This window comes from Pollicipes pollicipes, unplaced genomic scaffold, assembly GCF_011947565.3.
Source record: "Pollicipes pollicipes isolate AB1234 unplaced genomic scaffold, Ppol_2.1 Scaffold_6686;HRSCAF=7923_pilon_pilon_pilon, whole genome shotgun sequence".
NCBI lineage: Eukaryota > Metazoa > Arthropoda > Thecostraca > Pollicipedomorpha > Pollicipedidae > Pollicipes > Pollicipes pollicipes.
In genome coordinates this window covers 9,434,327-9,462,232 of record NW_023596921.1, presented here as the reverse complement: position 1 = coordinate 9,462,232, position 27,906 = coordinate 9,434,327, and the positions used below count along the sequence as shown (strand labels likewise).

General features: G+C 51.6%; 1 protein-coding gene across 1 annotated transcript; it reads right to left on the bottom strand.

Moving 5' to 3' along the window:
* Positions 1 to 1,554: 1,554 nt before the first annotated feature.
* LOC119108645 (DCN1-like protein 5) lies at positions 1,555 to 25,601 on the bottom strand. The gene is made up of 8 exons (XM_037232260.1): positions 25,551 to 25,601; positions 23,637 to 23,732; positions 23,073 to 23,194; positions 16,419 to 16,507; positions 9,877 to 10,021; positions 8,794 to 8,902; positions 3,105 to 3,312; positions 1,555 to 2,403 (listed from the first exon to the last, which is right to left on the bottom strand). Exons 3-8 carry the CDS (start codon positions 23,165 to 23,167, stop codon positions 2,312 to 2,314), a joined length of 738 nt encoding a protein of 245 aa, XP_037088155.1. The 5' UTR covers positions 23,168 to 23,194; positions 23,637 to 23,732; positions 25,551 to 25,601; the 3' UTR covers positions 1,555 to 2,311.
* Between the last annotated feature and the right edge of the window lie 2,305 nt (positions 25,602 to 27,906).

Below are 27,906 nucleotides of genomic sequence, written 5' to 3'. Positions count from 1 at the left end.
TGTTTTTTACTGCTCGGCACTTACCCAGCTCATTTTGTTCAACTCATGGACCCCTGCTCTAGTCCTTAGGCCGGTCTATCACGGAACGAATTTTCCCGTTTTTCAACTCCTCCCCTGGTTAAACGCCGGTTTCGTAGGGCTAACATCTATCATTGCCCGGTTACGCTGCGAGGACATCCCTTTTCAGATTTTAGTGTGATTTTCTACCTCCCCTGCAGGTGAGGCGCGCGGGTTAGGCCGCCCAGTCTCCCCCTCCCTAGCAACGCTGCGTTTACGCGTCACCAAAATCTCCCCTGCCCCCTCCATGCGTAACGTAACGCATGGAAAGACCCTTTTGGTTAAGCTCCACCCCCCCCCCCCCCCCAATACCTGGCTCCTGACTTGGCCTTGCTTGCACCAGTTGGCTTCCGGAACGTTAGGCTGCCCGCTCCCAGACTCCCTCTCCTCTCAGGTAATTTGTGCTGCACCGCCATGCATGCAAGGGGATCCAAAGGGACACGAGATGCAAGGTCGAGTCTAACCGCTCCAAACTGGCGGAAACAGTCTGCTTTTAGGCCTGGTTTGATATATCTTACGTGGCATTCGGAGCATCGCCTCTTCTCCCATACTTGATACTGAACCCTGAATCTACCTGGAATGTTCCGCAAGCGATGATGACGGTAAAAGTGTGTACATCACATGAACGGCTTCTTAGTCAGTTCGCACAGTCACAAACCAGTGAAACAGCGTGTATTTGGCTAGCTGGAAAGGCGAACGACTAGCGGAGCCCAGTCGAGCCAGTCCAGTAAGAGGGGCCGCCGCAGGCACGCGGAACGCCATCACGGCGGGACATCGCACCCCAGCTCACCGACCGCAATCACACCATGACCAGACAGCAGTCACCGGACAGTGCCCGCCCGGCCGTAAGCCTCGACATCACGCAAACCGGCCCGGACAGCGCTGTCGGCGGCGTGCCGGGCGCTGTCCGGCAGCACCGGGAGCGACGGCCGCGGACGAGCCGGGCAGGGCCGAGCCGGCGCTGGCTGGGGCTGCGGCGCGCTAATGCCCTCGGGGCGCGCTGCCCGCCGGAGGATGCCGCCCTGCCAAACACGACCGCTCACCGGCGCGCGACCCACGCACGCGCCTCACCCCAACACGGTCGCCCACCGACGCGCGAGCCACGCACGCGCCTCGCCCCAACACGGTCGCCCAACGACGCGCGACACACGCACGCGCCTCGCCCCAACACGGTCGCTCACCGGCACGCGCCGCGCCTGTACACGCCCGCGAGCCGCCCCCAGTGATGCACCCCTTGGGCTTTGCCAGCCGGGATGCCTTCTCCACCGCAAGTGCCCAGTCCGGCGACGACACTGTCACACCCCATCCCTGCGGGCTGTCGGCAGCATTCACGGCGCCGAGACAGCCGAAACAGGCGGTCTCTCCTCACTCGCCCTCCCCCCCTCCCCCCCCCCCCACCGTCGACGGCAGCAGCACGGCGCCGAGACAGCTCGAGCACGCGGTCTCTTCCCTGCTTCCCCCTTCCCCTGCCCCCCCCCCCCTCCCCAACCCCCCACAGTCGACGGCAGCACCACGCCGGTGGTCGCAAACGTAAACATCGCGGCGATGTGACACAAGAGACGGAGGCTGATACAGCCCCCCTGTAATCACATGCACATAACATCAGGCTTCGACATGAAATCATCACACGAGGTGGAGAGTCACGAATCAAAGACTTAGCCGAACGGAATTGAGCAAGAACGTACGCTCCGTGCGCCCCATTCTACAAGGGAAGCTCCTGGCATGAGACGGGCGCAGGAAACGAGCCTAGAAACAAACAGACCCAGCATGAGGTGTAAACGTTGCCCCCCCCCCCCCCCGAGGGCTCGCCCCCACGCACACCTTGGTCCATCCATTAAAGGGAGCATTCACATTTTACTTCACTCGAACAACGCAAATTCACTTGCTATCGAGCAGAAAAACCTCACGAGACTGCACGGGGGCGATTTGAGCCAAGACCTGGACAGCGCTTATCGACACGGGCGACCTACGAAGGTCACAAACACCAGCCGTTCCACCGTTCACAGCCGGGTGCGGGGAAACACGCAATGGCGACTAACCGAGCACGGCCAGCGGCGGCCAGCACGTCCTCTGGGCTGCCGCTACGGCCGCGTCTCTCTCCGAAAATACTGGACTCCGACCTGCCGAGACAATAGCGCTAAAGCGTCGCATTGGCCAAAATGAGCGGGGCACGGCCGGCCGGCGCGCGGCACGAGCGCGCCCTGCCGGGCGGCCGGGGCCCGTTCGCTCCGGCCTGGGTCGGCCTGGCCGCCCATCACACCGCTTCCATGGTGGCGTCGGTCGGCTGGGCCGTCAGGCCGTGCTCCTGCCGGAACCACTCGACGAACTCGTCCAGCATGACGGGCCCTGCGGCAGGCGACGGGGCGGGCGTCAGCTGGCGGCGACACGACAGGCACGGCCGGCCCTCCGGCGGGCGCGAGCCGTGACTCACGCCAAACCCGCACGGCGTGCTCAGACGGAAGGGCTCAGCCCCTCAGCAGCGGTCACGAACACGGCCCGATCGGACTGTGCAAACCGAGCACGAGCCGTCGCTGAGGCCGTCGGGCGGAGCGTGGGCCCCGGCCGCAGGAAACGGCCACTCACACTCAACGAACGGCAGCCGTAAAGATCGGCAGCCGGCGGCAGCTGGCGGCGACGGGCGGACGCCGACCCCGGCCTAATGCACAGTGCCGACACGGTCCAGCCAACCGCCACCAGACAAATCATGGCGAAGTCGGCCGGCCGGACTCCGGCCTGGCTCAATTTCGTGCCAAACGTACGTTTTCAGCACCCAATTCACAACATAAGGTGTTTAAATGTCAGCACATTACTGTCCATCGCCGTGAAACCCACGAACGTCACACGAAAGCGCAGCGGCACGCTTTCGTCCGTTTTCAATCACAAATTCAACAGCGACTGCACATAAACCAACCCTGAAATTCTGCTCTGCACTCGGCCCTTCGCAGCCACCGTGGGCGCCTTCCCGGCACCGGGAGCTGACCGCATCAGCCCCGCGGCAGTGGGCCGGCGCGGACCGGCGCGCCCCAGGGGCGACGGTGCGCACTCACAAGCGCCGTTCTCGTCATAGTTGGCCATGTCGGGAGCGATGGTGCGCGAGAACTCGAGAATGTTGTTCCACTGGTCCTTGTTGACAACGCGGTACTTGCACCGCTCCAGGTACTTGTGGAAGGAGCCGTAAATGGGCCAGTTCTTGCCCAGCAGCAGCTGCAGCAGGGCCCGGCCGATCTCTATATCCAGACTGCGCTGGTCCTTGTCCTGTTGAAGGAAACAGGTTGCTGTGTCACCGCCGCGTTGTAAGGAGATATCGTTATTGAGCGAGACGGGAGCACTGAGAGATGACGTCATATTGGGCAGCATCAGGGCACACGCGGCCAGAGACAGCATCAGAAGCACGCATCACACGGGGCTGGTCATCGGCAGCACGAGTCACCAGGCGAAGAGTCATTAGAATGTATCACCATAGGATCACGGGATGCAATCCTAGGGACCACGTACCACAACAGCGTTTGTAGGGAAAAGAGACATGAGTGAAAAGTCACCAGGATCACTCGTCACTAGAGCCTGCTTTGGAAGGAGTATGGATCCCAGGAAGTATATCAGGACCACGTGTCAACAGTAGAGGTTATATCAGGACCACGCGTCGCGGCGGCGGGTTATCAGGAGGTGTGTCACAAGCGGTCATCAGGAGCAGGCGTCGTCAACGAAGTGGTCGTTGGGAGCACGCGTTACAGGGGAACGGGTCATAAAGGGTCATAAAGGTCATCACAAGTGGAGAAGGGTCATTGGGGGCACGTGTCACCAGAGAAAGATTATCAGGAACACAGGTTACACGAGGAGGATCATTAGGAACACATGGCATATGGGAAAGGATACCGAAAGCTTCTGACACTGGGAGAAGGGTCATCGAGAGCACGCATTGCGGGGTGGGAAGGGGGGGGGGGGGCGATGGGCAGCACGTGACTCTTATGACCCTCTTGTGATACGCGATCACGATGACACTCCTCTGATAACGTGCTCTTAGTGGCCATTCACCCACTGACAAGTGCTTGTCCTTCCCTGGTGACTGGTTGGAAAGAACCCAGTGCTATCGGAGGGGCGTGCGAAGCTGAGACATCGGAAACACAGCGTCATCAGCAAGGCAAGTTGGTTCCATCAACCATAGGTGGCGCCAGCTGCGTTGGCCGCCGCCTGCGAGTTCATAACCACTCCACGTGAAGAAGGCTGCGCAAACTCTCAGCGCTCCGGACCAATTGTCGCTGATTGGCAATGGGTGCCAGCTGCTGGCAACGCGGTCCATATATCCGCCAATAACCCGACGAGACCCTCCCACGTAGTCCCGCAACAAGACGAAGCTGAAATATGCTGACCGTCACTCGCCGCGCCAACCACGCCACGCATTAGCAAACTTTTTATGTATGTGTTGTTATAATGTCACGTCAAAAGTAGCGAAATTTTCGTTTCATAAAGACGTCAATTTCAAATGAGATCCAGCATCTGTCAAACCGCACCAAACTGCTGAAAATGCGAGCTCTCACTTGTCAACGCAGGCCGCATGGACCTTATCTAATTTCCCACTCATATCTTCGGTGCACGCAATAACCTAGTTGCCTCGGATGACATGAGCTCTCAATTGTGTTCTGTGAAATAGAGCCGTCAGGTACTACTAGGCAGTGCAAGAATACCAACCAAACCAATACGGGAATGTGCATCTACCAATATGTCCATACAGGAAAGCATATTCTAGGACAAACATAAGTCACTGGGCTCCTGAACGAGACACAGCACTGACATAACTATGACGAAGACATCATGCCTGTAGACCAACAAAATGCATGGAAACCAAAATTTCAGAGAATGCGCAACCGTGTTGAAACCGAGGTACGCTACATCCATCTCAGCATTATACGTTGCGCAGCTGATCAGACATTCCAGTAAAACCACAAATCTTGAGACCTCCTTCCCACAAATATCGGAGGTCTCGTATCAAGCAGAGCTTTTCTCTACTGCGTGTGCCATGCCATTTTTTCCGTTCTCTATGTACTTCAACGCCGTGTATGCATTGCAAACGCTGGACGGGGGGGGGGGGGGGCAAAGTTCCCCGCCAAAAGTAAACGAAAAATTGCAATAGACAAAGAAGTCTGCATTTACTTATGATACGCTGGGACCTGGCTACCCCAGTTTCGAACTTTATCTACATGCGAGACACGACCTCCACAGCAAAACGGCACCGCGCAGATATCAGCCGAGCTGCCAGAGATTGCGAGTCTCACACCGTCAGCACGCGCAGCCGGCAGCGACAGCAGGCGGCGCGGCGCCGTCACCAGCGTTCGGCGCACGTCCGCTCGGCAGACGCACGGCAATCGGTTTATCGGCGTGGGCCGGCCGGCAGCGCGGTGCGGGGGCAGCGCCGCGCCGCCGGCCGCTCCTATGCGACCGGCCGGCGGCCAGCCAGGGCTCGCTGTCGTCTGGCAATTCGTGGCGCCCGCACAGCCGCCTGATTGGGTTTCCGGCTGGCTCTGGCTGGCCGCGGCGGCAGCGGTGGCGGCCGCGTCACAAGCCGGCCTCCTGCGCCGGATGCGGGGCAGGGCGAGGGGGAGGAGCGGGCGGAAACAGGTCGCGGTCTAGTCGCAGCTCCGACAACGCTGAGGAACTCGACTGCTCGGGCTGTGCGGGTTGGGCTATCTCGGGGAACATGCGCCGGTTGTGTTCGAGTCGAAGATCGACGGCCTGATTTTTTGACAGACGTTCAAAGACCTAATACACCGTGTAAACGCGAGAGAGCATGGCTGTATTTTTCACAACTTGTTTTTTCATACATTCGATTCGTCTTAAAAAGCGCGCTTTTAATGGCAATGGACACTGCACGCAACAGGTCCTGCATAACTTATTTGAAAATGGTGTTTGGTAACAAGGTGCATCGTGCTTTCCGCCTTCGAACGCAGGGTGCAAAAGCCACAGCTCGTTTGATACGGGGAAAATCCCATGAGCAGTCATGTGGTCTTGTTTCCCCCAGAAAAAAACATGATTTTACTTATGCATGTCTGCTTTCAGTAGTCAGAAAACAGGGGAAGCCCAGAGGCGCCAATAATTGGCAGTCTTCTACGTCGGACCGCCAAAAATGTGCAATTCTTGAGATGCGCTTTCTTTCCAATGGAAGAGCTTAAAAGTTCAGTTTAGTTTCGTTAGGTCAATTAGCTTTGCTTATGATTTTCCGACCTCAACTCTTTCGCAAGGAGGTGTCTTCTGCAACAAAACGCTGCAACTCTCACAAGATCTCGTTCGTCAGGCGGTAATGCTACGGCCTTGGTCGCCATGGTCATTAGCAGCCCCTCGAAACCACTGCTTTGAATAATTATGAAATATGCACTATCAGCGCCGAAAGGGTAAATCCCCTATTCATGGCTGCTCGGACCCAAGCTTCAGATGAAGAGGGCTTCAGCCCCGCCCATCAGCAGGACTGATCACTAAACGGTGCCCACCCAACGGGCATCCACGACCTTGCTCCTGGCAACAACTACGATGCGGACGTCGCCATTTTTTAGACCGAGATACCCAGCCCGACTCCACCAAGCACGTGTGAAAGAGTCAAGGAAGTTCACGTTCGAGAACGTTCAATAATTGTAAACTCTGCCACCAACGTTCAGGACGTGGCCGACGTCACCAACGTCTTGGTTACGGGTCATGCCATTATCAACCGTCGGCGTCCACGAAAACGCTGAAACGCTGGCGGCGAAAACGGCAATGTCATCAACAAGGACAACTCATCCATCGTTAGCCTCACTGTCTGCTCAGACCACGTGCCGACTAACGTGGACGACAGCTGCAAATCGCCATCTAAGCTGATTAGTATGACCCGGCCTCCTGGCCAGCAGGATGCGGTTGACTGAAAGTCGACATCGCTGGGTGGCAGCGATCCATGCTCTGAGGCAGTTTTTCTTATTATTTCTGAAGCAGCGCGGAGGCCGCGTCAGCGGTGTGAGGAAGTAGCGTCTTCCCATGACCACGAACGGCCGACACGCGACAACGGCCATGGGCCGGGAGCAACAGTTCACACTCCTGGGAATATGGCGTTAACTCCGCTGCGCCATCTAGCCGAATCCACAAGCGAAAGCGAAGCGCCGAGACAAGACGTCCTATACGGAGAAGCAGGTCATGCGTCCATTGTCGGAACACTGGCGTGAATAGTGTGCACGTGACTACATTACGCCCAACTCAGAAAGTGAGGGGTATGGGCCATTATGTAAAGGACCGAGTGAAGGCGGAAAAGGACGTCACGTAGAGTGGCATTAGCCAAGCGAGGCTTAAACATAGCAAGAAGACCACGTCCGCCTGGCTCGCCGCGCGCGCGGAACACCTGACGGATGTCGACAGAAGATGGGCAGCAATCGATCTGCGTGCCTTTGCACACATGACGCAGGCAATGGCCCCCGTACTTCCCATCAGAAAGCATCATTCTGCGGCGAGCCATATCTACTGTAACAATACCCTCGGCGTACCACGACTGGTGGTACACCGCACGCACCGGTGCAGAGAGAGCTGCAAACGAGGTACAGTCCTTGTGCCCTGCGCCACAAGGCAACCGATGCGGGAGCTGGCCAAGTGGTCGGTGCGCGCTGGCACTCAGTGATGGCGATCAGAGACCGCAAGCGGCCATCTTTAGTGACAAACGGCGGCTAACATAGCTGTCAGGTCCCTCTGACCCCCCTGGTCTTAGCCGCGCGCAGTGAAGATGCAGCGTTGTCAAATCTAATTGACAGCTACTTGGAGGCCGGCCACACAGGCAAAAGCGCCGACTGAGTGTAGCACGCGATCAGCATGACCAAGACAGGAAGCACCTCATACGATTCTGAGGACTACGTCGAGTCTGAAGCGTCCACTGATATGCGTCACCGCGTGGTGGAAGGAAGCCCGTTTTTTAAACTTTGAATATGCCGTGAGTCGTACCAAGTTGAGCCAAGCTGCAAGAACAGGCAGCGCCCCTCACGGTCCAAAATAAAGACCACAGATGAACGACGGGCTGATGGAAGACTCCTTACAGTTTAAGCATTTGACCAGAACCGTTGGATTGCCTTCGACACCTTAAAAGCCTCGTTGGAGCAGAAGGCCGCGCGAAAATGTCACCGGCATTGCTCAATATGCAACTGCTTTTGACTTGCAACCATATATCTACGGGTGATAAAATTAATTACTCGATGAGTTGCGCTTTTTCCCCTCTACACGTGAGAGAAGCAGTTTTTTTGCCTGGCGGAACAAGGGATGACAAAAAACGAGAACTCGATTACGGAGGAGGCACGATTTTTTGCCCTTGTCACATCAGTAGCATTATCGCAAATCCTGGAAGGCCAACAACCTTGTACCCAATTACAGACACGGTATCACACTTCTGCTGCATCTGAAAATATACCTGACGCCCTTTACGACGACGCCATTTACGAGTTCTCCCAACAAAAAAGGTACCCTGGACCCTTTAAAATGTTAAGTATTTTCTCCTGAAGAACTATGATTTACGCGACACAATTTGGGCCGTAGCGATGCTATACAAGCCAAAAAACTAGGCTCTTCAGACATACCGACACGCCCACGCCAGAGCGCAGGCACAAGTTAGGACAGATTACCACATCCAAGAGTTCGGCACACCTAAGAACACCACCGGAACCCGGACAGCACGCTCCGAAGCACGTAAGGGCACGTCATCTCAGACATGAACTGGGCCTGGCCGAACGGGGCAGCACTCACCCGAGCGAAGTCGAACGCGAACCGGTATATGGACTTGAATGTGTCCGGATGCTCCAGCAGGGCGCGCAGACAGTCGATCCGACAGCGCAGCTTATCCACGCTGTCGGCCCTGTCGGTCGGGACGCAGGGGTCAAAGTCAGAGGCGGCAGCGGCTGCCGGCTGGCCCGGCCCCGGGGTGACAGCCGCCGCAGCCTCCTGCCTAGTCGGGACGATGTCTCGCACTCAGCCTCCCTCCAGACGGGGGTGCTTGTGTCCGGTGTGCGTCTAACGGATGTGATGCCGCGTTTCTCGTTCAACTCTGGTGCGTGCACGTCCGTGGCGGGCGACGAATGGAGGACAACAACGTCTGTGTCCGTTAGGCTGATTATCTGGTTCAGCCGTTCAACGTCGTCAGAGACGAGCAGACTGAGGAGGCGCATATAACCAACGCAGTCATGCTTAGAAGACCGATGTGCCCAGCGACAGGCGGCAGCTTCGAGATGAGTTGGACGCAGCACACTTCGTTGTGGTGCGTGCCAAATCGTGAAAGTATCGCCTTATCTACGTGCCGATTTGCAGCTCTGCTCGTGTCCAACGAAAACTGCCATTAAGGTGCCACCATAATTTGACGAATGAAGTGTATTCTCTCCCTTGCCATCCTTAACCACGTGATCGCACCTAGTATGCACGCCTTCCTGAGGTATATGATGCATGTGATAAGTATTGTGCTGTCTGCATTTACTGCTCGAAAAGAGCAGCATAGTCACATAAGGAAACGTTTGTCAAGCCGAATAGAGCGCAGCTCAGGGGCACAAGGATCCCAACACACGGACCGTTACTCCGGCCAATCTAAAAACCCGTTCCCCACACGCCCAAAAGAATACTAACTGTGATGCTGCAGACAGTGACACTGAGCGATACGTAGCATGAGCCGCGTTGGTTAACGATAGAACGACTTACGACTCCATTTCGCGTGCATTGACACTGCATGTGCCGAGAACTTGACTTGGCGCATGCGTAATGACTCTTCCACAAGCATGCAAAATTGCCACTTGAGCTATCAAGAACACTATGGTTTCGGACCCCGGGCGCCGCCTGACTCACTGCAGCTGAGAAAGACCGTGCAGCCACTCCTGGACGGTGAAGAAGCCCATGTTCTTGGCGTCCATCCGCCAGGCGATCACCAGCATGACGACGTTCTCGGGCTCGACGCCGATGTCCTCGCAGAAGCGCTCCATGCCCTCGGGCCCTGCCGGGTCGGCGGCGTTAGTCGGGTCAGACGGCACGGCTCGTCCCGGGCAGCCGACGGCGCCGGCGCCGGTCGCTGGAGTCGGGACAAGACCGCAGCTGATACGGCCCGGTGCCCGCAGGTGAACGCCGCGTTCGCTTCGGCCGCGTGCACCATCCGCGAAACAGTGATAAGCCGTGCATGGTCTCCAGGCATACATAACACGAGTCATATCAGTTCTTAGCAGCTCAACCGTCAATCTGACCATCCGCCAAGATGGAAATTGGTGGTCATATGAGGCATCATATAAATTGGGGGCTTCATCACTCCATCTCACGTCGTCACTTCTCATGACGTTGACCCTCTCCAACGGGATCTTAGCAGTCACAGACAAATCGCTGGAAGCGCAGGGTCCTATGAATTATGCAACTGCCTTGGCCAAGCAGGCGCAGCTTGGGGGAGCATAGACGCAGTCAGCATGTGCACCTTGATAATGGAAGGCATCGGTAACGTCACAGATTACACCACAATTCGTACCATGATCTACAGATAGGCAACAAACCATCCACGATGCCGCTTCCATGGTTTATTGGAGAGACGCTGGATTCGTTATTCAGTGGCACTGGGGCACGAGCCTGCGAACGAGCGCATTGATTCGCCCGTTCACCATTGAAAGGTCAGCTCTCAGCTCGTCGAAGGGGATCAGCAGGCTCCCGGCGGCTGTGTCATGGCATTATAAGGTACACCAGACATGCTGCGCTCCTGACAGCTGTCAAAAAGGTCGGAAGCAAAGGTGTCCAATGAGAATAAAACGACACAACGTCGGTGGTGGCAGTTTTACGGAATGATTGGGATGAGGTATTGGTATCACAGATGGACTATTTGTTCGGAGGAACATCCATGCCTGGTGCGCTTCTATGCATACAACGGTTCAGCCATTTCGTTTTCAGATCGTCGTCAGGTGTTACTGAGTCCTGAAAAGGACTAAACGGTGTTTGGCTTTAAGCCATGCATGCGTCAAACCTGAATTATCCAACGTCGGCACGCCCTTTAACTCCAATCATCGTCCGTCATCAACCTTAATTATCACATTGGAACTGAGACCCGAACCGGGGTCTCCTGATCACAAATCTACCAATATTTGAACTGAGATAACTGGGAAGGGCAGGACAGGAAGTAGATGGCGTGAGGTGATATCACGTCCTTCCCAGGAGTCATTAACATTTCACGGCAGCCGGAGGTATAACTACCCCAAACGTTGCGGATGGAACTGCAACGCACGTCACAAGCTCGACTTAGCAAGTACTCACTGCAATGCTCGTGGTAGTAACTCACAGAATATAGTCATCATGCACGCAAACCAACCCAAGAAAACGCAAAAATATACAACATGTAATAACGTTCTGCTGACGACATACCGTAAGGGCTGTTACGGCAGTATAAGTTATTGGAGTATGATAAATGCCCAGTAAAATGACGATCAAACACTACGTTCATCGAGTCTTGCGAGAAACTATCGAAGTTCAAAAACCAAGTTGCTGTACCCATTGCGAGTGAACGCCAAATACGTGCGATTGTGCGCTGAAAAAAGACAACTTGTTAAGAAATTGTCTTTGCAAAAATAAATAGGAACTGCGTAGGGTGACACTAATCAATACTCTACACGCGTCTAGATGACCGGGCACGTGATAATGTACGCCTGTACATATTTGGACGCTACGGAATCAATAAACACCCTGTTGTCTACCACAAACGAGTATACATATTATTTCCTGACAAAAGCTCTTCTATCATTTGGTCCTCGAAATGCACGGCCATCTATACAAGTCACCCGCCTGCTTGAGGCTGCGCCGTAACATTGCCCAGAACGATTTTCGACCCTTGGAACACGCTAAATGTTAGTGTCGCGTTCCCGTTTTCAAAACATCTGATGACATTCCTGAACCTAAAGGTTCCTGCCGAAGGAGGCAATACACACCCAGCTGCCAACCAAATATTCAAGGGCTTCTCGTTTATCATCTAACGCACAAAATGACTAGCACACGTGTGTGTCCGTCCTACATTTACCAGCTAAGCGAACAGTCCAAATGACGTCTAGAATACTGCTGGGAGGAGTGAAACTTTAGCCTAACGGGTTTAGAGATCCTACGCTGAGTTACCGACCTCCAATATACCAGGAGGTATTGGGTAAACGACGGTAGGGCAAAAATTGGTTATATGAACAGCACTCGAGCTAACTCGAGATCACAAGTACAGCTTGGATCGAGTACTGGCGATATGGCCAATGTTCGCTCCATAACGGCACTAAGCCTCCTGCCTGGCACATAACGTCACTAACACGTCACTGGCTCCATAACCTCACTAAGACTCCTGGCATACTCAAGATCCATCACCCAGCATAAGACTTCTGAACTCGTAAGCCAAAAAAAACAAAAAAAAAACGGGAGCTGGAGGCTGTTTTGCTTATGGGACATTACTCCACGACAAATCGACCGGAGGATGACACAGCATCTTGTTTAAATATGACGAATGCACATTTGAGTTCATAATACGGTCGGGTCAAAACACGCTTCTGCTGGAGTTCGAGTCTTGCGGCGTGCGGATAGGGAACTAGGAACGGATGAAAATACGTGATGACGCCACGGACCTATTGTTCAACTTGCTCTAACGAAAACAGTCTGCGGGGTGTAATGTCTGGGAAAAGTGTATCCGAGATTCAAGTATCTAATTTTCGGAAGCATGGGTGAATATAACGTTCAAAGTCAACTAGGTACAAAGAAACCTGGTGCAATCTTGGATGTCATTTTCTAAAAACCATGACACCATAGGCTTTTTTCAAACTCTTATGCCATTGAACAGCAATTCATTACCGTTCAGAAACAAGAAGTCGATGGGATTTCTCCTAGATCTACCGCAAATCGAATCTGACCATTGGCGGATCCCGCACTGCGGAACGCCATGAGCCGACGGGTCGGTATCGGATGACCAGGTGTGATAGGCTCACTGAGTCGGGAACTGTGGCTGTGGCCATGACCTTGAAACCACTCATTTCAATATTGAAACCACACACTGACATTCTTCAGGAACTCTAAAACAATGTCTGAACGACGAGTGCCTGTTAATCGGCCTTACGGACCTGCTGTCTCTCACCAGTCGTGTGACAACGTCGTGTACTCCGAATCCTCACAGAACATCGATAATCATTACATAAAGTTGACCCACCATGAGAAGAAACGAGCAACTGGCTAAAAAAAGCATTACTTGTTTCTTACCTAGCCTGGAGCCGAAGCAAAGTGCTGGTCCCGCACGCCCGGAGCCGCACACATGTAATTTGTTACAGCACGCATCTGATTCGACGCCGACCCCGAGTAAACCAGGTCGGGCCCAAGAGTCAGTGAGTGTAGTCTTATTGCCAGGGGAAATGACCACCTGCAGCTTTACCGCTTCCAAGAAGTGCCTCCACGGAATGCCGAATAGAAAGTATCCGTTGAAATTAGACGAACGGAAAAATATGTCTGCGTGGCGTAACGATACTGCAACGAGCGGGGTGCAAGCCATTTGTCATCATCACGAATAAGGTTGGTTAACTTGTTAAGTTGTAGCAAATATGCAGAATTTCCGTGCCAAACTGAAAACAATATGAGAGCCGTTTGACCAGAACACAAAGCAACCGGGAGAATTTTGCGCAAAATCACCGAACGTTTTCTAGAGAGCTCCTCTCTAAAGGGTGTGGTGGACGTTGGGGACCGATCACAAGGTCCGGATAAACATCAAGATCAAGCTCAGCCACGGAAGTGCGAGACTGGTCGCCAGATCGTGATCTCGCTATTCACGATTGATCATGATTCTCCCAATAATGATTACAGGGTGCACCTGAGGGCAAATACACATAACAATATCCAAATCTGGAAAGTTATTATCCGTTTCTGTGGGAACCGTCTGCTTTCTTTGTCGATGTAAATGCTCAACAGATGAGCCCACCACATGTATGCGTGTGCAAATCGGGTACAATAATGATACTGGTGGTACTTGCGTGCAAAACTTGTGCAGAAGAATCCGGCATAATTCCTTAAAATATGTTCGGTTTGCTTGTTGCCAGGTTGACAACAGCACCGCGCCCGTGAATGAATTATTTACCGCTAAAGGGGACTGTTGAAAACGTAACGGCTCAACAAGGGGCGAAGAAAGATGGGTGCTGTCTCGTGATGTGTAACGGGACGTTTGTCCATTGGCCACTGGCCTTTCCCGAAAATTATATTGTTACCACGCAAGACGCAGTCCAATGATATAGCTGGGAAAATACATTTGATTGAGTAGTGACTTAACAATATACATCCATGCGATGCACGCTTCAAAACAGCTTACGAACTCATCAGCAAAATTATCGGTATGGTTAGTGGACGTTAAATTCATTCAACAGCTTTGGAAACACTTGCTTGGAAAGGTGCTACCGGTGATGAAAAGTTCCCACCAAGTACAAAACATTGTTATTGCCGCGTGACCCAACACATAAACAAATGTAACTTACTCGGCATGTGCAACCGTGAGGATTCGGACCTTACAATGCGTGGCGCACGTCTTCGCGGCCTTTCATGGGGAATGCCCACGCATCGCAGTAGGGGTACCGTTAAACACCTGGCAACATATGAAAATCTACAATACCCAGAACAGGATCAACACCCAGAACACCCAGAACAGGATCAAAGCCCGGCGTCATATAATATGTTCCGCACCTGCACTAGCTGCGCTGCTGGTTAGAGAACAAATAAATAACGGACGCAGTTTATGAAATGTTTTACGAGAAACAATACGGAGAGGTACAAATTTGTAGGTTTTAATCGTCGCTTATACGTCAGGTATATACGCGCACACTATCTGTCCACGAATAATCCTATAATTTGTTTTGTAATTCACGTACTTTAACCTAACCGTTCTATTTTCATTCGTAGGCGAACTTCTCATCTATGTGACAGCTGGTGAAATCCAGAACCGGAGCAATGTTAGGATATAGGTTATAGGCTTGGGATATAGGTTAACAAAACGCACGAATGCCGCAGGGAGCGCACAGCCATAGTCATCAACCCTAGGAAACACGTCAAAGTTGCAGTTACGGCAATGGATATAACTGCTCGGACATCTGACGTAATCTTGTGAGGGATGAATGCGGCGCAAAACATTGATTGTAACAAAATAGTTGTAGCAAAGCCTATGGTGTGGAACAAACAACCAACGATTTAAACCCGTTTGTTTTACTTTTTGTATTCACATCAACTGACGTAAACAAATGACCAGCGACATAACTTGCCACAAACCGCTGTAAACGGCAACTTAGGAACTTAGGACATACGGCTGCACACCATGACATTGAAACATAAGTTGACTCTCTTCTACGTGACTCGGGATGGATGTCAAGTACGTAAGGTCGATGAAAATGCGTTTTTAATTATGCTGTACTGAGTGTTATAGTGATCCCGTTTCAGAAAAAAATGCATCAGGCTTTCCGATGCGCTTTTCCCAAACAAATATTATACTTCACAAGCTGCTTTCGCTAGAGCAGGTTAAAACAGAGTTTGTACTGTTATCGCGTATTTCCATCTGTTCTTCGTTTGTCATCGGTACGCAGCACGGCTCTAAAACTTGCAGAATCGTGTTTTGGCCGTTGACTACGCCAAACACCTGTCTCGTCAAATCTGAAGGGGCTGCCATGTTGAGATGCGCCTATCCGCGACCAACTTCCGAGAATTAGCCCTTAAATCAAATAAAACTTCAGCACTTTGGACGCACGGTTCTAGGACACCTCTACATAAAAAGGAAGAGCCAGCAGCGCGTGAGCAACAGATAGGAACGAACAAAATATGCAGGACACGACACGGGTCGGCCTTGCAAGGTTCAAAACACTACACCAGACGTAGCAGCATGGGGGCTACACATGCAGGTTTAAATGATACACGTTGGAGGTCTCCTCCATTTTAAGGGTTCTGATCTCAGATTACAGCGTGCTCTCGGGGTTTTGGCACGTGACTTACGGGCGTGATGCAGATAGATTTAACCCCAAATCTCTTTCTGCGCCTTTCATGGCTCTAAAAAGTCCCCACACGAAAGCCTCGCTTGCTCAACTGCAAGCAACAGACAACTGCTCAACAGAGTAAAGGCGGGAAAGGGCGCAAAGACCATTGATTTTCAGTTGCTTTGACTAATGTCACCTTTAATTAAGACAGGCCTGATATATGGCCTTTCCTGGGCCACCATCAATATCTCTCATGGATAATTATGACAGCACGGTAGCGAACAAAGACACGCCTCCAGTTATTGCCAGCAGGGGTGGCGACACGCCCGTTGGCCAGTCGGCCGGAGGGGGGGGGGGGGGGGGGGGGAAGCGGGGGCGAAGCGGGGGCGGGCGGACGGGAGCACGGCTTACCCAGCAGGTCCGGCTCGTCAGCGGTTGTGTACTCCCGGAACCACTCGAGGCACAGCTTCTCCGTGAAGCCGGACGGCCGGCCGCGACCGCTGCGACAGGTGGGACAGCGGCAGTCAGGCGACAGAAGCAACATACACGAGACGCAGTCCAGTCACAATGAGTACGACGGCGGTCATCGCTTCGACGTATACGCCACGAGCTCGTGCGTAGGACCGTGCGAAAGTAATACGTATTATCGGCCGACTGGCTCGACCAGGGTTTAATGGACGGAATTTCCTTCGAAGTTCCGTGCTCACTCGGATTCATCAATGTTGGAATGGCGGTAGACTAGTCATACAATTTACAAACTATACGCACCATAACAGACAAAAAAACAATAACGTAATGCGCAATATCCACGCGACTTTTCAGGTACTTTTCGCGAAACCGGATCGCCCCCCGCCCCCCCCCCCCGCCCATCCACGCAAAAACACCCTACCCCGCCCATCCATGCAAAAACAGCTATCAACGTTGTCGGCCACACCAGTACACACACGCAGTCTTCATCGACACCTTCACCGACAGCCTGCGACACAAAAACGCTGCGACGATAATGCTATTGGCGCTGCATCGTACAACAGATCCTGTGCACTTCATTTTCTGGGGCCTGAGTTCGAATTCCTCGTACTGCATGAGACAATGTCTTGTTGTGGACCAATATAAAGCGTCTTTTCTAACCTCCGGCGAGCTTTCGAAACTATCTGCAGGTGGAAACGTTAAGCCAGCTACCAGCCAGGAAGCCGGTGCCAAATATTTACTTGAGCCGGTTACACTTAAGGAAAACCCACACCCATCCTAACCGCGCATTCCGACGGCGCACAGGTAGACACAGCAGTCACCAAAGTGGAGGAAATAGACGGTTGATCGGTGTCCATTGCCGCAACTGGGGATCCTTTAGTACCGCCGGAAAACGTTGAGAGGTGATAGCTAATAATCAGTGCTTATGTGTGTCAGAAAACCGTCCAAGGACAACAATAGTTGGATGGCGTTACTTCTTTACTTTCCTTGGCTTTACTTCAGCTTTATACCATTCTTGCATGCTTTAATGCACTATCCGGAGTCCTTTTGAAAAAAATAATTTACTGCCATACAAGATTAGAAACCAACGCTTAAAGTATTTCATAGATAATCACGCCTCAAATTAACGTGGATGAGGAAGTATTTACAAAATTAATAGCTTGACAAATACAGCCAGCGACGAACATATCATAAATACCCGAACTAATCGTTCATTCTTGGGGCATAGCTACCACCAAGACGATACAGCACGAGGAAGGAAGCTCAAAAGGTCACGAGAACAAACGCTCAGACCCTGAACAACTCTGTGATCTTCGCGACTGTCACATCGCACCTGCCGATCGAAAAGGGGGTCAGTGACGATGAGCCCGGTTTCGTTGCAAGATTGCAATGTCAATAAATAAATGTAGCATCCTAGTTCGCGGCCTTCTTGCATCAATCCGGTGGTAACGGGCCGCATCGCATACGTCTGGCGCAACTAGACGCGTTGGCATCAATCCGAGACAAGAACCAGCGCAGCCACCACGTCCACAAGGAGCGGGGGAAAGCTGCCACCACAGGCGCGGCACCCATCGTGGACCTCGAGATGCAGATCGACCACGAGGCCTTAATCCCGACATTTGCCGAGTGCTTCGGCTAACCACTAAGCTACCACGGCCCGCGCGGACGCCATCTGCCACGAGACCGGGCACTAACCACAGCAGCGGCCGAGACGCCGTGTTCATCTCGCCGTGGTCACGTCAGGTAGGCTCGGCCCAGATCGACAAGATCTAGCAATCGATCAGCACAACATGCGCCAGGCGGGGGTGAAATGGCGCATGGAGGTCGCTAATGAGATCAGGAACTCATTTGGGTTCGCCATCCTGTAGGGCGTGCGCGGAGAGGGCGCGCCGCTGCCAGAACCCCCCCCCCCCCGCGTTTCCGTCCGCTCCTCGTCTGTCGGCGAGCTACCGAGCGGCTTCTGGACGCCCCCTGGACAGTCCTCCCGGAGACGGGCAGGGGGGGAGAGATAGAGCGGGGCGCTGGCCACAGAGACGAGCCGGACGCCGATGTGGACTGCCTACGGCACCTCCACCGCCGCTGCTGTCCACTACGCTGACGGCCATCACAGACCGCGACGCGGGCAGCGGTCCTCCGACACGTGCGCGACCTCGGCTGACGTCGACGGGTGCTGGCCCAGGCCGCGTCTCAAACGCCACCACACATCTGATGACGGTGCGTGTGACTTCAGCTGACCAACACATGCTCAACACGATACGTGACGGCCTCCCGAATGGTGCGGCGGGTAGCTGATCGAGATTGTCCAGTGCAGCAAGCCCAGCTGTGGTGGTCAAACGTTACCACGACTCACTTCAGCGCACGTTCGCACATAGCGATGCGGCACTGATCAGCCCGTCAAGGGACGGGGTACCATGCGGGGTACCAGAAGTACGTTCGCGGTGCACAATGACCTGGATATCTGAAAAGCACAGACGCCCACTTCCTCGGCGGTGCAGGTTCGCCGGCTCGATCGGAAGCCGTGGTTTCCGCTGACGCACTATCTCCATAGTTCGTGAGCTACAGCTCCTGTTATCTTTGTGATCTTCGCGCAGAGTAATATGTGCTGCAAGCCATCACAACGTCACCTTTGTCGGTATAGCATACCAGACACATTTCTCCTGACTAGTCAAGCGACGCGCGCTCTGAGGCGCCTAGTCACCGGGTTTCAGCATCTGAGACCCCTTGGAGTCGATGCTGTAACGTCACGTTCGCCGCCGCTCTTCACATACGTTACACAAATCCTTCCAAAACCTGCGCCGCTCCTCAGTGGCTAGTTAGTCGGGCGGGAAGGACTTACGCGTGCTCTCGTCACGTGACGCGTATATTAATGCTGACGTATACGCGTCGCGAATATACTAATGAAAACGAGCGACACTTATCACGATTCCTCTGTCAGTAATAGGACACGCACGGATGACACCTCTCCTCCCATCCACCACACTGCTCAACATCTGTGCGCCCGGAAGCGCCACTGAGAAGGCACATGCGCAATTTGACTTCGTGGGGCCAGACATGACAAATCAGCCGAAGCAGCTGTCAAAAAATGATGCAGGCGGAGACTGTACGCCACGCGCGATGATACTATACCGTTCTCGAGTTGCTCCAGTACGTCAGATATGGAGGTGGCGCTGGGACCCAGCTCCCTTCCCCCCCCCCCCCCCCCACGCACGTTGTGGGATGTCTAAACGGTCGAAGCTGATGAAATGAATTGACTGAATTTTTTACGCTGCATTATAATGAAAAATTGATGGGTAATGGCGCAGCCATCGCTATGTTAGCATAGCATGTTTCCTAGCATCAAACAGGGCGCAGTTGTGTCGTCCGTTTCCACAAACTTAGCACAGCATGTTTTCCTAGCACCAAAGAAGGCGCAATGGCATCGCCCCTTTCCACAAACTTAGCATAATACGCCTTCCCAGCACTAACAACGCGCAATTGTCTCGCCCGTTTCCACAAGCTTGTGTGTTCGTCCGACCGACTTTTTCCGTCAGAGAGTGCAAACCCTGCCGCGCGGCATGGGGCTTCAGTGAGACTCTCGCGCACACCGAGCGGGACATTTATTTTTCCACATTTTTTGGCAAAAAAAACAAAAAAAAACATCACGGCGTAAGAAAAATTCGGCATGCTTCCCACTTCATCAAGAATGACGGACTAGGGCCCGCACTTGTCCGTCAGCCGTGTACACAAGGTCATATTTTCCATTGCGCTTTGCGAAACATGGCGTCGACGAGGGCGAATTGCCTGGGGCATTTCGTCAGTTGCCGCTGATCATTTAATGTGGTGTCCTTCGATACCCTCCTATTCCTTCTGAACTACTCCGCCCGCATGCCCTCCATATAACTCAGCTGTGTGCAATTTACGGCAATTTCGTCGTTCACAAATATGTAATGTTTTATCATCGGGCACGAGCGGAGGGGGACCCACCTAACGGGATACCGCTTGAGCCTAGCCAAAAAGTTGAGTCCATCTGAGCGTTTCTCATCAATTACTGATGCCTCCCAATAAAAATGCCTCCAACGGACCCCGACATGTCCTTGCATGCCTGCAGACCTCCCAGTCCCTATGTGGTGCTCTCCATAAATAACAGCGAGATGACGATCCTACCAGGATGTTCTCAGAAACTTGCCTCGCGGTCGTGGCGTGGAAAAGATGCCGCAGCTCGCACTCACAGGGTCGCCAGCAAATCCCAACAGAGCTTACGCTGATCATCCCTTAGGAGCGCCCTGACCCGATGGCACGCTCCTCCCCTGCACCAGCCGAGGCCGGTCTCCAACCCGACAAGGCAAATAAGTCGCAGCCATCGACGAGCGCATGCCGACAGCGCGAGGAATCAGCAAAGACAAAGCCGAATTCGCTATGGTAACGGGACGAGCGCTCTTCATGCTGTTCACAGACTCACAAGACCTTACAACCAGCATCTGCGCTTCAGCGTTTTTGTTTGGCGATGCCAGCTGCAGGTGTGGGGGCTGCCCCTCCCCCTCCCCAGTCCCCAGCGGCCAAGGCAGGTGGAATCGGCCGACGGAAGCTAAGTCGTGCAAGACGTTCAGAGTTTCCCCGAGGACCAGAGCCTCGCAAAGCCAGCCGTCGTCCTAATTGGAGCGGAAACTTTTCAAATACGCAAGGTGAAAATAGATACAGCACAGACGTGTGGCGGTTGCACGAAGTGCTGAACTCATCAACGTGGGCGTGCTTACGACCTGAATTATATCTTAGGAAGTTTGACGCCCCGCTGCTCAACCGCAACAATCTCAATGCCTGTCATGCTACCCTCATGGCTGTAAGAATACAACTGTCTGATGTCAGGTTATTTTGCCAGTGGCATGGTTTCCTGTCCGTCTGGAGGAAGAAAAGTGAAATGCAGTGATATATATATATATATATATATATATATATATATATATATATATATATATATATATATAATCTGTGTAAGCGAGCGTGCGTGCGTGCGTGTGCGAGTCACAACCGGAGGATAGGCTTCTGCTTCTGATATTTGGTAACACAATGGAAAATGTATTTTGACTTGAACCATCCACCTTCTACCGTATGGTGCTGATGGTCTGCTGAATAGTCCAACGGATGACATAGTTATTTGGTTATTTTCCAGGACCACTTTGCTCCATATCTTTGTTCTGGTCCTATCATGATATTTGTAGGGATATCTTTGCCCATGAGTGTTTTGTATTCGATTTTAAATATCCATAGAACTGGACGATGGTCCCTCACTAGGACCACCACACATTTTGCAGACATTTGAAAGATAATGAAACGCCTTCAATGGCACACACGTCGCTCCAGATAGCTGTTGCGGGTGCTTGGCAGACGTTTCTATCGACGCCAGGAAAACTTAGCACCTGCAAAGTCTGATCAGCAGCTTTCACGTCATTTGTGTACTTCAGTGTATGCTAGAGCTTGACATCAAAACAAATATCTTTTCCGGATATCCTTGTCAGTCCTCATCAGGGGAACTTGCTCTTAGTCTATCATGAAGTAGCCGACGGGGGTGATGTTTGAATGCAAAGGATGCTCCCCCCCCCCCCCCCTCCTGAACCCAGGCCGGGGGTCAGGCGCTCGATACAAGGGTGTAAGCGCCTCGGCGCACACCGGTGGCGAGTGCCGGCCGCATTAACGGCTAGCGACCGACGGCCGGGGCCATCGTCGCCGCCGGCCCGGCCGTGCTATAGGCCATCACGGAGCAGCAGGCGGCCGGCGGCGGCGCCAGTCGTGCCGCAGGGGCCGCTCGGCTCGGCTTTGGCCCCGCTGGGACAGCTCGGGCCGGGCACCGGCCGCGCACTCGCTCCCATCGTCCCACGAAGACACCGGGCCGCAGGCCGCGCGCCAGGTCAAACGCCGCCACGGCCGTCGCGACGGGCCCGGCCGAGCCGGTGGCCGGCCAGTGCTGCCCGGCGACACTCGCGCACGTGCGCAGCCGCACGAGAACGCCCACTCAACAGCCCACGTCCACTCAGGGCAATGCAGACTTGACACTTACTTAGGTAACCGTACTTATTAATGCTCACTCTATATGACAGGATATCCAAGGCTTCGCACAGCACCCTGTTCAGAGAGCTTCGGTGGAGCAAGCGCGACCTGAGCATTACAATGCCACGCGGCTAATGCAGCGAGAGCAAGTCGGAAATGTCTTCCTCCTGGTTGCCTTCCCGGCGAGCTTCTTTTTCGGGATTAGCCCATTGCAAAAACGTGGCTGGGTACATCACGAAAGAAACACGAAGAGCATCTCCACATCTCGGCAGTTGTACCTAACCATTATCGCGGATCACAAAAGTTCCGAGAAGGTGAACCTCGCTTGTCGACCCTTCTCCGCGCTGACCGTTATCTCCGTAATAGCCACGTAATCCACGTGCCGGATGCGTCTGACTATGCAGCAGCGCTCTCCCCTAACAGCTATTGGCAGATAAATGCTGCAGTATAGCACAGCCATCTATAAGTGACAATATTTTGACAGTCCGTGTGAGGACCGCCCTGCCTCCATTCTCCACGCGAATCGCAGCAGACACTGCCCCCTGTTGATGGCCTGAGGCAGGAGCGGCGACTGACCTCCACTGTAAGTAGGGGCTGGAACGAGGCCGTTTTGTGACTGGTCGCACGAGCATGTCCTGGTGTTCCTCAGGCCGCTTTCTCCCGCGCGGCATGACCTCCTGTCTTGGGCCCCGTAGGCTCTGTCAGCATCATTGAGGCATCAGCGCAATAGCGCTCGGCCACACATTTACAACGTGGGCATGTTCCACTTCCATTTGCAGATGTCTGTTGTCTTCTCATTTGCAGACTGTACTGTTATGCATTCATATTATGCATTGATACAGGCTATTGCAATACTTTGCTTCCATAGTTAGAGAGCTGTGCCACATTTTTAAACACTGCATACCAAAAAAACTGGCAAGTGGTTCCATATTTGAAACACATGGTGAGCTGAACCTGTGTACCTATCCCATTCTAACTTATTTATGTTAGTATCATTAGTCAAATAACCTTACATCACCTTATAACTTAAAAAGCTAGTCAAAACCTTACTTGCTTTGCACAAGAGCACACAAATTAGAAATTATCTTCTTTGTTAGTTGAGCATCTGTTGTTCATAGCAAGGGCAAACAGGCCACTTACCAGTGACTGAAATGAATAGTCAAGATGTGAGGGCTCCAGGTCCGTATGCAGCTAAGATGCTGTGTTGAAATGTCTGCTTCACCTGTTTAGATGTGGCTGTGGGTGAAAAATATTTAAAAATGGGATATATCATCATGAGTACCACCAAAGAAAAGCTTCAAACATATTTAAATGTGGTGAATCTTGCATGCAATCTGTGTCTGGCTCATTCATCTCCCTCCCCTTCCAAAAATCTTAGAACCTAATGGTCATCTTAAAAGGCAGGGTCTCAAACAAAATATCTGGCAAACATGAAATATTTAGTGAGAAAACATCATAAAATGTTGATGGTTCACACACAAGTCCAAAAAGTAGAGCAAGCCCGGCCTGTTTGTATGACCCAGATGAAACATTGAAATTTGCTGCCTCATTTTGTATTTCTATACTATGCCTCCAGTGAAACCAAATTATATGCCAGTCATGCAACAGTCCAGCACCAGCAGGGGCAGGTGTAGAATAGGTGTGTCTCAATTCCTCTTTCTTCATTTTCTTCTCCCTACTATGATGATGAGAGAAAATGCCAAAAAATTGTACCCCCCATCCCAAGTGCTCATCTGCTGATCTTTGCTCTTAATCTATCAGCTTAAATTTTACAAGGAAAAACAGTTTTAGACTAAGAGGGCTTATTTATCTTCTTCTGGACCCCTGGTTTAAGCCATCTTGACAGTTCTACTAAGCTATCAAGATAGTTTGACATTTAAGCAAATGCAAATACACTTCTTTGTTTACAGGCAGTATGCATGCAGACAACTCCTGTATGTTGTGCATGCATTCTCAAAACAGAAACAGAAACCAGGCATCAACACACACATAACTTAAGCAGGAGCCTGTGCACATCTGGTAGATAGGTAAGCAGCTAAGTCAACATAATGGTATTTACAGGTCAGCATGATTGGCAGGGTCAGTATTTTTGTAGTTTTACCATGCAGCCAGTACCACAAACAGAACCCAAAATTTGTATGATACCAAGCCTACCCAACAGTATAAAAACTGCCCCTTTTTATTTTATATGCTCATAAAAAATAGCATTGATTATGCAGCAAAAGATTCCCTTATCAGATGCATCAAGACATTAAAACAGGCCTTTTAACAGTAATTTTGAAATGGCTTAAGTTTTAGCAGAGAAGTTGTGTTGGGCATGCTCTTTTTCATCCATGTTTATCAAAGTTTTTATTCTGACAATGATCAATCAGATCAATTGCATCTTAGGATGTCAAGAATCAAATAGTTATTGAGTAGTGGTACATAAATGGTTGCAAAATATATATCCCTCCCTGTGCAATGCCTGTATGTGAAGGTATCCATGTAATTTCAAATCATAAGCAATCATATGCCTTCATAACTGACTGATCAGCTCTGATAAATTCACATTTCTCCACAGATTACCATAGGCTTCACACAAACATGCCAGCATCATGCATTTGGGGTACTGCCCCCCCCCCCCTTGTAAAGTACACAAAATGGCAACACTGGTAACACAGATTTTGAACAAGTTGCAATTCAGCATTATGCAGCACCCAGCGGTCATAATTGATTAGACATGTTATGGTGACAACTTTAATATCTATATTACTTGAACTAAGCATCTTTTATTTTAATTTCGACCAATGCCAAGACATTCGTGATACTTTTGGAGGTTCGCAATGATTTTCATGCCCACTAAAGCCTAGGATGACAAAAACATTTATAATTCATTGAGTTTTCAATGCACCACGCACCAACAAGTTCGTATGTTGGTTCAGGGGCTTCACAGTGCGCGACAAAACTGGACATGCGCGTCTAAAAACGTTGAACACCATTTCCTTTTCTTGAGGAACCCCAGGATAGCTATATGTCCATCTGCTAAATGTACAAAATCTTAAACGGAAGCCCCACCTTTCAGCCACAAAACCTCGTGCGCTCTCCTCTTCTTCGTTTGCGTAGCTTGGAACGGGTATATTTGTTTCCAAATCGCTAGATGCCTTTTCTTAGAGAATTCTACGGGTGGTATCTTGCGATTTTAGAAATTTCCCTAGTTCTGCTGAGGCCCGCCCCACGCCACGAACAGGACGACCTGTCCCCCGGGATCTTGGCTTTGGTAACTTGTGGAACGATCGTCGTGTTGGGCATGCATGTGATTCAAGTCACAGCCAAAAGGATGTATTGTTGTTTTATAAATCATAGAGTAGTTGTCTACGTAGCTATTAGGCACGTTGCCATCATTTTTCAAGTCGAACGGGTAGCTTTGTACGCAGAATATACGCCCAAAAGTTCAAGCCATCATCACCATCGCGAGTAGATAATTTTTTGGCGAGTTCATCTTTTTAGTCCATCAATCCTCGTGATCCGATGTATATGAAACTTGTGACGCCCGTCTGGTGCTAACTTAGCCACTTTTGTTGGGCTATGTTTATCAAAAAGCCCATCTAAGCCCAAATCTACCTAAAATCCATCTACTTAAGATATCATCAAATAAAGGTGCAGGTGGCGTATCGTGGTTAAGGGCGCACAACCATGCGCGGAAGACATTCGCTCATGGTGTATGACCTACCCAATAGTATACCTACCCAATAGTAAATATGTCATTCTCCAATGCCCTGGTCACCCGTTTCATCCTAGCTCTTTGGCTCACATGAGTGTGTGTTGATGTCAAGTGTCCCGGAGTCACAACGTCCCGAGTCGGGCGATAACATCATCTGGCTCGTATGCTGACCGTTGGGCCGCTCAGCATAAATTCGCTCTCGTGGGGAGGCGTAACAGCGGCAGCCGGCGACGCACAAACATCCAGCAGCAGCCAGGCAGCAGCGCAAAGCACGCACCCCACCACAGGCCCCTCCCCCTCCACAACTGCAAGTGGCACAAGGTTTATTGTCCTCTGGACAGATTAACCGTTACAGCAACACGAAAAATATAAATTCTTCCTTTACTCTTCCAGTTCCCCCAACACATTCCAGCACCACTTCTCGGTCCTGTAAGGCCCAGTCCGGTCTTATCGTCAGTCAAAAAATTGAACAGGTGAAATAGACGCCCAAACTACCTTCTAAGCATAAGATTTACGGTGCTAAAATTTCAAGGGTATTTCTTTCAGAAGCGTCATCATTTTCTTCCACCCATTGGCCACTGGTCCGACGCTGCGTGGCTTTCAGAGACTTGAATGCCTGGCGTCCTGGTTTTTGTTGCAGGATTTGCGAGCGCACGTGTTCAAAACAACGCTACATAACTTTTTATAGCTTCGTGGGGTCCTTAACCCGCACCCAGCCGGGGGAGAGGAAGCTGAATTCCCCTCACCGTTTTTCGATCAAAGGTAAAAAACAAACGCTTGCAGCAACACGAAATTTTCAATACCTATACATCTATGAATTTGGCATCCTTCGTGCAAATTTGAAGTTTCGGTCTACCGATATCAGGGACGTAAGTCAGGTCAACGAGGTCAAACTGTTAAAAGCTCTGACTAAGAATATTTTTTTGCGGATCATTTGCAGTTCTTCAAAGTTTTGTAGTAATATACCATGATGGTACCTGCATGTTGTTTATTTCAGATTTGTCGGAAAACGCGAGGCTAGTTGGAGGTCAATTTTTGTCATTTTTCGTAAATAATGTAAATTTGTACTAGTTTTGTATAGTTTTGTGTTCCTTTATGAGGACAAGGCTTAATTTACATGTTCAGCCTCCAGATGACCCCAAAGCGCATGACCTCCGCCCAGGTCACGACCTTCCGCTATAATACTTGCTGGAAAACACATGCTGGGCTCAAAATAGGGAGATTTATTGGGTAACATTGGACGCAGAATGCGAATGCTCCACTAAAATATGGTGAGGTATCATTATAGTGTATAATGAGGTCGCAATACACCACGTGGCGACATGCAAGGTCATGTGAGGTCATACAAGGTCAATGGCCTATGTTGTCAATGGCGTAGAGGCAAACGGGTGTGACGCGTGCGACCGCCTCATTATGGTGTTATTTGTAATGTAAGACAATAACTATGTGATCTTGAGTACCTGAAGATGTACACTGCGCCGTTTATGACCACAGAAAAGCATTGCACTGGTCACATAGCCCCGGTTAGCACACCATTTTTTATTTGGATGGTTTCTGAATCTGACCTAAGTTGACCTCAGACAACCTCTAGGTCAGCCCAAATCGAATTTTATGCCTGGAGTACTTTTTCCCACAGGTGCATCTAATAGTCTAAACCTAGTCCGAAGCACACTCACAAAAACATCATTCTTGTAGGCTTCTGGTACCAGG

Excerpts from the sequence above, each read along its gene's own strand:
- LOC119108645 (XM_037232260.1), bottom strand. The coding sequence starts at position 23,167 with ATGCCGCGCGGGAGAAAGCGGCCTGAGGAACACCAGGACATGCTCGTG. Across the intron at positions 8,903-9,876 it reads CACGGTCTTTCTCAGCTGCA|GGCCGACAGCGTGGATAAGC; the intron begins GTGAGTCAGGCG and ends CCCGACCGACAG. Across the intron at positions 2,404-3,104 it reads CTATGACGAGAACGGCGCTT|GGCCCGTCATGCTGGACGAG; the intron begins GTGAGTGCGCAC and ends CGCCTGCCGCAG.